This window comes from Drosophila arizonae, chromosome 3 (genome assembly GCF_054131065.1).
Source record: "Drosophila arizonae isolate 15081-1271.41 chromosome 3, UAZ_ARI_1.0, whole genome shotgun sequence".
Classification (NCBI taxonomy): domain Eukaryota; kingdom Metazoa; phylum Arthropoda; class Insecta; order Diptera; family Drosophilidae; genus Drosophila; species Drosophila arizonae.
Genome location: NC_142923.1, coordinates 29,916,079 through 29,927,872, shown reverse-complemented (window position 1 = coordinate 29,927,872; position 11,794 = coordinate 29,916,079). Strand labels below are relative to the sequence as shown.

Here is an 11,794-nt window from a genome sequence, read left to right as displayed (position 1 = left end):
ATTCTGTTACTATCTTTACAGACAGCTCTACACACCCGAGTAATAAAACAGCAGTTGTTCATTTTCAATATGCAACATCTAAAATTAATATATTTGTTATGTAATACCATTAAGTGTAATCTAATTGTCATTTAGCAAACGTTTAACAAACAAACGTACAACGCACTCACACAGGTGCAAGACGCAAGCTACAAATACAAGATACAAGTACAAGACAAGCAAATATCTATATATGTAAACATATATATATATATATGTATAACAAGAGGTAAAAGTGATTGCTTTATCAAGTAGTACAAACTAAAACGAGACTTTAACAATGTGCATCTGATGCTCTGCTCAGCGCGTGGGAAAGTGGGGGTATATATGGTGTGGTGGGTGAGGTATGTGGGTCAGAGCAGCTCATCCGATTCGCAAATGCGGTGCACGCTGTGTACATGTAGGTTTTTTATATACAAATATAAGCAACACGACTCGATTCATTTCGATTTTGACTTTGACCGTAAGACCCTTTCAATCCAATCATCAATGTCCGCCAATTTCGCGCAGCTCTCGTTTGCCGAGCGGCAGTGGAGGGCGGAAATTGTTGATGACCTTGCCATTGAACTCATTGCAAGGACACTCCTCCTTGACGTCGTAGGCATTGAGGTTGCGCATGGCATTCAGTTGATCGTCAGACACTTGAATGGGTGTCTTAAACACAATCCAAATGACGCACTCGGAGCAAGGCGGCGTGGTCAGTGAGCCCTCATATGTCCAATACGTATGCACATCGGGCAGCAGCTTGCCAGGATCGCAGCCCTGGGGCAGAGTAACGCGATCGCCCTTGTGCAGAACAAACTGCAACAAGCTGCTCACTTTGTCCAGCTCTGCGTGATGATTGCCCGGCTGTAGGAATACACCCAACACGGCCAGTCCATCAGGTGCGGCAGCTGCCTCGCCGAAGGACTTGTACTTTGTGGTGTTCCAGTGCACGAGATGCAGCTCACCCGAATAGGAGACGCCGTCGACCGTATGCTCCGACCCCTTCGAGTTGGTGCAGCCCCAATGGCAATGAAACTGTTCCAGTTTAAAGATCTGATCGCCCAGCGGTCCTCCAGTTAGCTCAGAATTGGCGCCGTTGACATCCACGCGCCAGCAGTATCCTGCAATGATATATAAGAAGCTAACTAGTACTTCGCTTTCTACCCGATTCAATCTGAAACCCACCTGGATTAACCAGACTCTTTGTGTCCTCCGGCACATATTTCCATTTGAGCGGTGACACCTTCAAATCACTGCCCTTTTTGGCGCTCGAGGGAGTGATGTCCACGGGCGACTGCCGATGTCCCGATGCCTGCGGGTAGTCCTTGGCCCAGTGTGCGGGTCCTGCGGAGGAAACCATGCGTTAATTAACAGCTCCTCTAGTCAAAGGTAATTTAGATTAGTTGCTACCACATGTTACAATCATTTATTAGCTCGACTTAATCATTGTTTAATTACGATCTATTTATAAAGGCTATTGTAGGCGATTTGTCATTGTACCAAAGAGTAATCAAGAAGAATAAGAAATTACTTTTCGCTTAGCTGTCATCAATCAAGTTTAAGGACCCAATATCTTGTCCTTAAGATCACCTTCAAATATTAATATGTTTAAAAAAATTACACCAATATATATCTTCTCTAATATTTACAGTCCTATAAAAAATTATATAAAGAAAAGTTCGAATTAGTTTTCATTAGAGCGTAATACCCAGAGAATATCAAACTAATTTTTAAGATTAATTGGTTTTTGCGTTGACTTCGTGTCGGAATTTTTAAAGCTCATATATTATGTTCAATGTCGAAATTCTTTGACTAAGTGAACTTTTAATATGTCGGAATTTATAGTCTGAGAATTTATTTCCGTCGGTGCACAGTTTATGGAAGAAATGCGATGTCTAAAGCATTTTACTTAGAAAACTTATCTTAATATCTCAGATCCTGTCTAAGACTTGCGCCAAACTTTAATTCCCTTGGTGGAAGGAATTATAAGTCGAAAACCTTTTACGTAGATTTGTCTACATATTTCATTTCTACACTAAAGCAGTTAAAGCTTTTATAGAGCTCTTGTCTTTAAAGATAAGAATATCTATGAAGACAATAACACGTATATTATTTTAAGGCTTGAACATTTTAATATCTAGGGATCTTAATATTTAAACAAATGTTTTCATATGCTTTCTCTTTTGACCTGGCCTTATAGCTTGGCAAACATTGAAAAAATAAATAAAAAATATAGAGAAAAAAATAAAAACAAAGTAAACAATTAAAAAATTTAGTTAAAAAATGTTGAAAATCCTAATAGAAGCAAAATCTATTAGAATTGATGAATTACTTAAAAATCGTAAAGTCGGCGTCAAATATCAACAAACCCGTTTACGCTATTAAATTTTAGCTCGTGCTCGTGTTCGTGTTCGCCTGCTTCTGCTGTTGGCAGATGTTAATTAAAAGTTCATAAAAAGTTAAATAAAGTAAATGTCAACTGCCAGCACAAAATTTGTTGCAAAGTAAAATATGACTAATTTTTACATCCATCTGCTTGACATAGAATTTTTATCTTGACACAGAGCAACCAGCAGAGAAGGCAGTATAAAATGATTATTTACTTTATCATAGTCTTTTATTTTCTTTTATTATTTTGCTATTGTTTGCCGCTGCATTTGCGCTTTTAATTATTGTCGTGTGCTGCAGAAAAACAAACAGCAACATCAACTCAAATATTGACTGGGATGAGGCGTCACGTGCTGCGGCATAGTGAATGACTAGGGCTGGAGCCGCTCAAGTCATGTGATATTTGGAATACGTAACAGGCAAAAGTGGGCGACATGTGGGAGTGGGCGTGGCAACTGATATATCATGCAAATACAAATGTAAAGGTGCACTTATTCTGGCGCTCACCTTATCTAAGATAACTCATTTGTCTTTTTGCCTGTGCCACATGATACATCATTGGGGGCTTAAAGTATTTAATTCTTGTGATTTCCAATAAATCATGTACGTATTTATATCAGTACATTTTCCTTATCGACATACAGGCAGTGTAGAAAAGCCCGACAATGAGCTTCAAATGTGCAAGCAATACGCAATTTCACCATGTGACAGGCAAATTGATAGGGTGTACAAATGCATATATATTGCTATATATAAAAATATGTACATATATAGTACAAACAAAAAATCACGTATACGCCGTGAGAGCCGCTATGCAAATGGAGCTCCCAATATAAAGCCATTTTGAAGTTTGCGATTAGCACATGTGACACTGCATTTTCGAATTTTTGTTTTTCGCGGATCAGTTATGCAAACATCCCAGGTAGATGTGGATGTGATAGTTGTGATATCACTTATATGCCAGCTAGGCTAACGCCTAAGTTTAACTTACTATGCGAAAACGTCGATAGTTTAATTCCGGGCGATCAATTTGGACTTGCCATCGACACTTGACAGCGAAAATAAATAGAGTAAATAGGAGCAAACGTTACTTGTAGCTGTAGAAGTCATGCAGCCATATGACTAAATCAATGATCCTTTGTCTGAACTGAACTCTCCCTTTCCCCTTTTGAAGTTGCTTCGATCACCACGAACTAATAGAGTTTGCATGCATTTGAAACACGTACATACATATATGCAAAACACGTATACGCCGTGTAGACTTTCATCAATCTCGTTCATTCATTGAAGCCCTGTTAATAGCAGATAAAGAAATCAGTATGCCAATAGAATTGTATTTATACATTCACCTAGATATATACGGCCCACAGAAGCTAAAACAGCGATTCGCTGGGATTGCCATTTCGGGTCTGTCTGAAGAGGTGCATCACACACCTGTCGTCTGTATGTATGCGCCATTTGTGGCAGCTGTTATTGAATTTTTGTTGCAATCCTCTTACATATCCCAATTTTAGTGCAAATATCCGGTTGATGATAAATTAACCAAATATTTCGTACGCTTATAAAGCTGTCATTTTACCAGCTGGGTTCTGTTCAGCTGGGTCGCTTTCCATATGCTCTTATTTGCTAACTTCATTTCATATTTTATTTTTTATTGCAGCACATTTTGCGCAATTTCAGGCAACAGCTGCCGCTGCTGCGGCTACTGCCCTGACTGGCAAGCATTATGCACAGTCAATTCTACAGATCCACACGCTAAATCGGATAAGCAACGGAGGAGTAAATGCGAGCGATAGCCACAGAAGTCCCGGCTCAACTACCCTGTAGAGATGATTTGATGCTCTAATTCACTTACCTAAAGGACTAAGGAGTATTTATTGCAAATGTATGTACAGCAATAAGGCTTTCGAAATTGTTTGTCTTAGCTCGATGAGTGCTGCAAAACGAATGAATGAAACGAATCATGCCCTTTGAAAGATTATCAAGTTTTTGCATGTACGCAAACATCCGCTACGGAAATGCACGCGCCTGTAATTTACAATATTGATTGATGTAGAATCTTGTCAGATTAACAACATTTGCAGTATATATATATATATATATATATGACAAAACGATTTTCAAACAGTTGCTAACTTTTACAGAACGAAAAAAGTAACGTAAATTGCGATGAAAATCGAAATGAATATTTAATTGAATTAACAATAAACTGAACGTTCTGAATTCGGCATAGCATATCTAATCTCAATACATATATTTATTAATATGTATTATGTGTATATCTGTATGCAACGATCAGTTGAACAGCCGGACTAAAACTTGTTTTGTGCAACTTTTGCCGGAGAATAAGGAGTTAGGTAACATTTTCATTGGAATTTATACAACATTTCTCAGCTATTTTCTTTCGTTTCAGTTTCAAAACAAACAACTATTTAGTTTGGCAGATGCTCGAATGAACGACTAGGACTGCCCTGTAAACGTATCGCAAGTGAGATCATATTCATTTACTACTTTAATCGACATTGTCGAAAGCGCTGGAATCTTCTTAGTTCAAATAGTGAGTAGAGAGACATCTGTGATGTAATAAGCGCACAAGTAAAAGACCCATAATAAAGACGCGATTTGCTTAGAAAGAACCTATTAACCGATCTGAAAGGATATTGGAAGCTGTTCCAATATATTAACTTAGCATAATTCAAAATAAAGCTACACGCATTTACACTGCTTACAGGGTATTCATTTGCTTCGAGTACAGCGTACATATGTTGTTCACGTTGAACGCAGGAAAGAAAAACTGTTTCTGCTGACGAACAAAAAACGGGTAGAAAAGTCGCAACTATTAACTTAAATTGCACGATCGTATCTCTTAAGTGCACAGTAGGCAGCTCGAACTTATAGAGACAGTCTCATATAGGCAGTTCATCATGAGTTTATTGCGTGTTTGTTGTTATTGTTTATGAGCTAAGGAACTGCTTGCTAATTGGACCCTGGGATAAGCAACGAACTGACCCCGCAGAATGTCGTTGGCAATTCGTGATTCGGCTTGTTCCTGCGTGAGTCAGGCATATAGAACATTGTATATATGTATATATATACATATATTGCCATATTTATATATCAATTTATTAGACATTGTCAGACTGAAATGACCCAACGTTGCTGCTTATATAGCCCGTCTCGCATCCCGTCGATTTGGGAAGCCCCATTAGTGCGGTAAGCCCTGGCACTTGCTTTGAAATTCAACCCTACAACCCTCCAGAAGACAAAACCCCTTTCACAGACCTCTTTGTACTTTTAGTGCAAATTATTTATTTGCATGTGACCAAAGAGCTACAGAAATAGATTTATTGAATGACCATAAAAACAAAATAAAGAAAACCTAAAAACAACTTAGCAACTTAACAGCTTAACAAAACACAATTTTATAGAAGAATAACATGCAAATTTTGAAAATTTATTGAATTGTCACGTACAGCCCGAAATTTCTGGAATGCTCATCTGCAGAGCAAAAGTTTTCCAACTCATAAATTTGATAGCTGTTTTTTAAATGTATGTACATATATATGCATATATACATTATATATTATATATACATGCACATATCACTTATATAGATATTATCTAACACATATGTCTGTGATACATTTTTTATCGCAGCAAGCGCTAATTTTATAGCCTTAGCCAAAAATAATAGTCATATATTCGAAATATATATTAATATATGTGGCGAATATTATCCCAAGCATCATTTTCTGACACCTTCAACATGGAGCTTTAGAAAACTTTGATCAGCTCTCAAGCACTCGGGATGTTTGTTTTCATAATATGTCTATATCTGTTTCTCACAGATCAGCAGCAGTTATTATGCGATTGCTTGAAATGGGCGTGGCAATGTGATATATTCATATTTTTGTCGATTGTTTTGTAATAAATATGTAGTTGTGCATCAATCCGTTTATGGCTTAGAGACGTCAATGGAATATATTACAAAATCGTAATAGAATAAGTCGATATATATATATATTCTAAAATATAAGTAGAAGGTATGTTCCGGTAGCATAGAATACGAAATAAATGTGGTTACATTGCTTGTTTGTTTTTTTCTATTCCGAATTTCAACACAACCAACAATGACAAATTGATAAGAAGAAACCTTTTCCAATTCAAAAGTAGGATATTTTTAGTGGATATTACTAATTTGAGTTCTTCAGTCCATTGAGTCATAATGATAACAAGTAAAGTATATACGTATATTTGTATATGTGTATATTTATACATAGATTAAATTCCATGGGATAGGTAATGAATAGCGTCAAAGGAGATAAGGAGAGTACAAAAGAGAAGTCTCATTTATAACCGATAACTAAGTAATGATTGACGAATCTATACGTCAGTTTAGAGAATGAAAATGAGTATATTGGTTTTGGCTAACTGAGCCAAACACCTCAGTCTGCATAATAGAGAGACCAAGGATTAAACTTGTTAGCAGTCGTATCCTCCATTTCTATCTCATATCGATGCTACCGAAAACTCAACAATATTGATGTTTGATAAGACTTTTGTGCTTTTAAACAGGGTATTATATAGTTGATTATGCCAGACTACAACGTTGTTACCACTTTTTTGTTTTCGGCTATTGTTATTTTTGTTACTCTTATCAATAAAAGGCGATTCGCGTCTTAAATGAAATTGATTTACAAAATATAAACACGCGACTTTTAATCTGCTACTCATCTAGCATAGAGTATAGACAGTTCTGCAGTTTTGACTGGGCCAGAGGTAGATTTGATTAGAAACATCGCGTAATCTGTATATGTATATATATATATATGCATGTCTATGTGTATATTCACATTTATATATATAATTTTTTACTGCTGTATATATAGGAGGTTTAATATATGTAAATAAAACTCGAGTGCTATGCACTTATGTTTAAGCTAAGGACCACTCTAGACTGGAGTGGATCATAAACAGATTCCCGGAGAATGTGTATACATATATAGAGAGATCGGCGGGCAGCGATAACGCAGCATAGTCATATAAAAGACATTGGAAAGTTACCAGAGTCAAATCAATCAACGCAATCAGCGACATTTACCGCAAATCAAAACAAATTGCCGAAATAAAAAATGGATCCCAACTTTTTGGTAGATGCACACATTTTTCTTTATTTTTATTGAACGATAAGTGACTATCATGTGACTATCATGGCAGGGCTTTGATATGGCAGACAGAACGTTTGCCAGGGTTTGGTCATGACGAGTCGCTCATGATGAAACCGGTCTTTAATACGTCCTTAAGAACCGCACATGCACTTGACCAACCGGGCAAAAAGCAAACGAACTGCCTTCAAAAGGCAACACACAACACAAAGAGAAGGCGAAACAGAAACAAACAGCGAGAAACCAGTTGACTGAGGCTAAGCGCATATATTAACGCATCGAATATTAAATACCCTAACTTTGGGTTAAGAGCAAAAAGATCTCAGGTCGATGCAAATAGTCTGTAAAAGTATTGTGGATCTTTGAAGAGATGAATCGATGTGGAGGTTCAGTAATTGCGAAATGAAGTATATACATATGCGATTAGAGCTAAAAAGCTCAACATATCATAAAAAGTATAGAGACGCTTCGATGTTGCGTTTCTTCAGAGGCTAAACAATGCTGTGCGGCAGTTGTATAATAGAATGTGAAATATGTTTAGCTTGTAATCAGTGCACACTTTTGTGTAACTAAAATCGATAATTATCGATTTGGGGCATAGTTCCTTATTCACAAAAATATTTACTTAATACTTGCTTAACAACATTTTGCCATATTTAGCAGTTCATGCGAACTGGGAAATCGATTGAATTCGAAGTTCGACTGGTTCCATGGGAATCACCTATATCCGCGACCTCACCCGCAGCCGCCGCAACTAGCGCACAGTTGCGATCACGAGACGCAGCCCGTGCAAAGCGCCGATTATCGGACATTGTCTACCCAGTCTACAGACCCCGTTTTTGCTGATTTGTTGGAGCTGCGCCGCGTAGACGATTTAATTACGGCTGTCGCATATTTATGAGCAGCCGACGAACCTATGAACGTGCCCAAGTCTCTCGAAGAGTGTGTACATTCGTTGTGTGGAGTGGCAAAGCGATGATGCATGTAATTGAGGCGCAAAGCGTCATTTCTCTGGTTAAACTGAACTTTATTGAATTAACAGCGAATGAACGAGCTGAAGTTTCGGACCAGTCTCAACCGGAATGAACCCAAAAATATACATTTTTTCAGCTGAGCAATCCAATAAAAGCATTTATATATAACATCGTCTTACAAAAGTAGCTTGGACTCGCATTCTATGTCCCTTAGATCGGAAAAACAGCGCATCCATATACATATATACGTATTATTCATGCATCGGACAATTAAATCTAAACAACAAAAAATTGAACAAATTACTTAAGTGTTTGTTATCAGTTAGATAACAGACCTGTATTCAATCAACAGAGTTGTCTCAATTAAACAGACAGCATAACAGCCACGTTCAATAAAACTGCACCCAGATCGCACATGTCGAAATCTCTAATGTTGTTCATACTTCTTTTTCTTATTTAAACTTGAAAACTTTCCCAAAGTCGTTGTTCGCATGCGCAGCGTGCGTCACGTTTGTAAACAAAAAATCTTAGCAAAACAAATAGTCGAAACGAAATTTGTGTGTAATTGCTCGAAGTTTGAATACCCTTACTCGATATGCATACATATTAAGATTCATATAGTAATAGTATAAAATCATATTGTCCAAGCTGTTAGCTTGGTGAATTCATTGCATAAAGAAATATCCATTGATTTATAAAGCTATCATTCAAATTAAGCAACTGTTAAAGGTTTCTCCGTTGTTTATATATGTTAATTAAAGCTTTTTTAATGCTCGACACTAAATTAAAGTAGCGCTTCTAGAGTATATAAGTTGCTTACCATTCTCTTCGGTATAGCCCCAGTGATGGCTCATCGTAGATCTGATCTTTGGTTAAAAGCAGAGTATAGATATGTAGAGAAGAAAACAAGCTTTTGTTCTTGTACTCGCGGTCGCTGTCGCACGTTTGATTCTTGTCGCGAATGCAACGGAACTTTTTATATAGACCCGATAAATGGCGGTAGAGTAACGTTTACAATTTTAGTTACGGTTTGCTAAGGTGAGCGCGTCTGCTTAGCTAGTCTGCTGACTGTATACTGATTGACTCGCGCCAGCGTCGCTGACTTCGAAGCCAAAGAAGAAAAAACGGGAGAAAAACACGCACGGTTAACCTGACTGAAACACAGTGCGAGAGAGAGAGCGGGAGAAAGAGCACGCTGTAAGCAGTGCATGAACGAGCAAGCTAGCGAATGAGCGAGCGAACGAAAGAGAGAAAGCCCAAGGAGAGCGTGACAATTGAGCAATTAAATTAGACCGCTGTGTTTAGCCGCGCTCACGCTGCGCTGGGATTGGGAGAGGAGTGAAGGGAGAGAGGAGAAGGGGCTAAGAACGATGGAAACGTATGCTGACAGTTCAAAATCGGACTGAGCTCCGCGACCTAACATTAATTGCATTGTGGTGCCAATTACGCAATGCTGTTAAGTGGCACTTAAAGCTGAAATGCATGTCGATCAATGGCTGTTAACTTGCTGTTAATTTTAACTGGATTGCTTCTAGTTGGGGTAGGATATTTAATTCATATTTAACTGTAAATTATACTGCGAGCCCACTGTGTCCACACATGCCGAAGAAATTGTCGCCTTAATTTATTGTTGAATTCTAGTACATTCTTTTTGCTGTTGTAGTAAAAGGCGTGAACATGATCGGGTGACACAGACTGTCATAGGACCACTAATAGTCACAATTTAACATAACTGTTTTTTTTTCCATTTTTTTTGTTTTTTCTTTGAAAATTTAACTACAGCTCGCGGATCCATTTGATGTGGGGTGGCTGGCGATGTTTGTTTTTTGGGGGCTTCGTTTGTTGTCCCGCAATTTTCGTCAACAGCAACGTTATTTCATTATAACACATTGCACACTGTCAGTTTAGCGAATTAAACCAAATTTGCAAACGAATTTTCAAATATATGTGTGCTTTAGCTCACATATAATAGAATAATTCCTAATATGATTGTCGCAGTATGGAACCATATCCGCGCCCGTCCCACGCTGCGTATGCGCCATATTTAGGCACAATTTTTTAATTATGAATGTAGACACGGCTTTCATATTTGCACTTTGCACAGTTTTTGTTTTTGTTTTTCATCTGCTCACGTGCACGCCAAGCGGCAAACTTTAAATGCATTTCCGTAATTGCAATTGCACAACAAATATTGCAACAATAACCAGAAAAACAAATGGAACGAAGGGGAATACGGAACAAGCAGAAATTGGTATCCAGATTTTTCAAGGTCAAATACATATATTAAATAGAGAGAGGAGAAAAAATTAGAGAGAGTGTCTCTCACACAGAAAGAAAAGCTAACTCTAATGAATTTTCGATTAAGCCAGAGTCGACACTGATCAGCTTAGCTCGAATGGCTTTTAACTGTTTTATACACCTAGAATTGCTCTTTCACCTATTCGTACAGCTAAAACTTAGTCACACTTCATGTTGATCTTACCAAAGAACACTTTACGTAAATTCAACTCAAGAGCCCAGCATAGGTCGCAATTTGAACTTTTTCATGGTCGCATTTTTTATGTTTCCTAGTTGTTGCTCTGTTTTTGTTTTGTCAACTAATCCATTTGCTTGATAATGAAATCAAAACACAGACTGCTGCTTTATTCGCCTAACCAATTTACCGCACTACTGTCCTTTTTTATTTATTTGACTTCTAACTAAACACGGCTACAGCTGTCATTGTTGTTGGTGACTTTTCAGAGCAACTAAGTTTTTATCTCTTAAATCTTTTATCTACCAGCTATCATAGAGTAGCACTTGACGCAGCTTGAGCAAATAATACTGCGATAATATAACATAAATGAGAACTTAATAAATTTTCTTAATTTACCCAGAGCTTATGCTACTGAAAGGTGAAATCTTGTACGCAAGATTAAACTAATTTTATAATGTACAAAAATGTAGTATACATGTGTCTGTACTATCTATTTATCTGTCTTGTCAATACCTATCAATTTACAGTTGTTTTTAATTTTGTTTATCATTAAATTAGGCGTTTCAAAAATAAGCGTTCGTTTGCAATTAACACTTATCGAGATCTTCTGATCTCAATAGATTCAAGTTCGTTCGAGGCGTCACATCGGCACATCAGCACACTGAGTGAGTTAGCCCGATTCAGTTTCCATCGAAATTGAGTTATAAACAAGATTCATTAGCATATCCCTTCGAATTTGTAAATCACACACTGGAAATATATTTGTT

At 37.4% G+C, this 11,794-nt stretch overlaps 1 protein-coding gene across 2 annotated transcripts; it reads right to left on the bottom strand.

Annotated features, from left to right (window-relative positions):
• Positions 1-54: 54 nt before the first annotated feature.
• CAH1 (carbonic anhydrase 1) lies at positions 55-9,644 on the bottom strand. 2 transcript variants are annotated; one of them, XM_018004183.2, is made up of 3 exons: positions 9,372-9,644; positions 1,210-1,368; positions 55-1,145 (listed from the first exon to the last, which is right to left on the bottom strand). In XM_018004183.2, exons 1-3 carry the CDS (start codon positions 9,403-9,405, stop codon positions 526-528), a joined length of 813 nt encoding a protein of 270 aa, XP_017859672.1. In that variant the 5' UTR covers positions 9,406-9,644; the 3' UTR covers positions 55-525. The 2 variants fall into 2 exon arrangements, with proteins under 2 accessions (XP_017859672.1, XP_089319814.1); XM_089463688.1 differs by lacking the exon at positions 9,372-9,644 and adding an exon at positions 3,504-3,644.
• Positions 9,645-11,794: the final 2,150 nt, after the last annotated feature.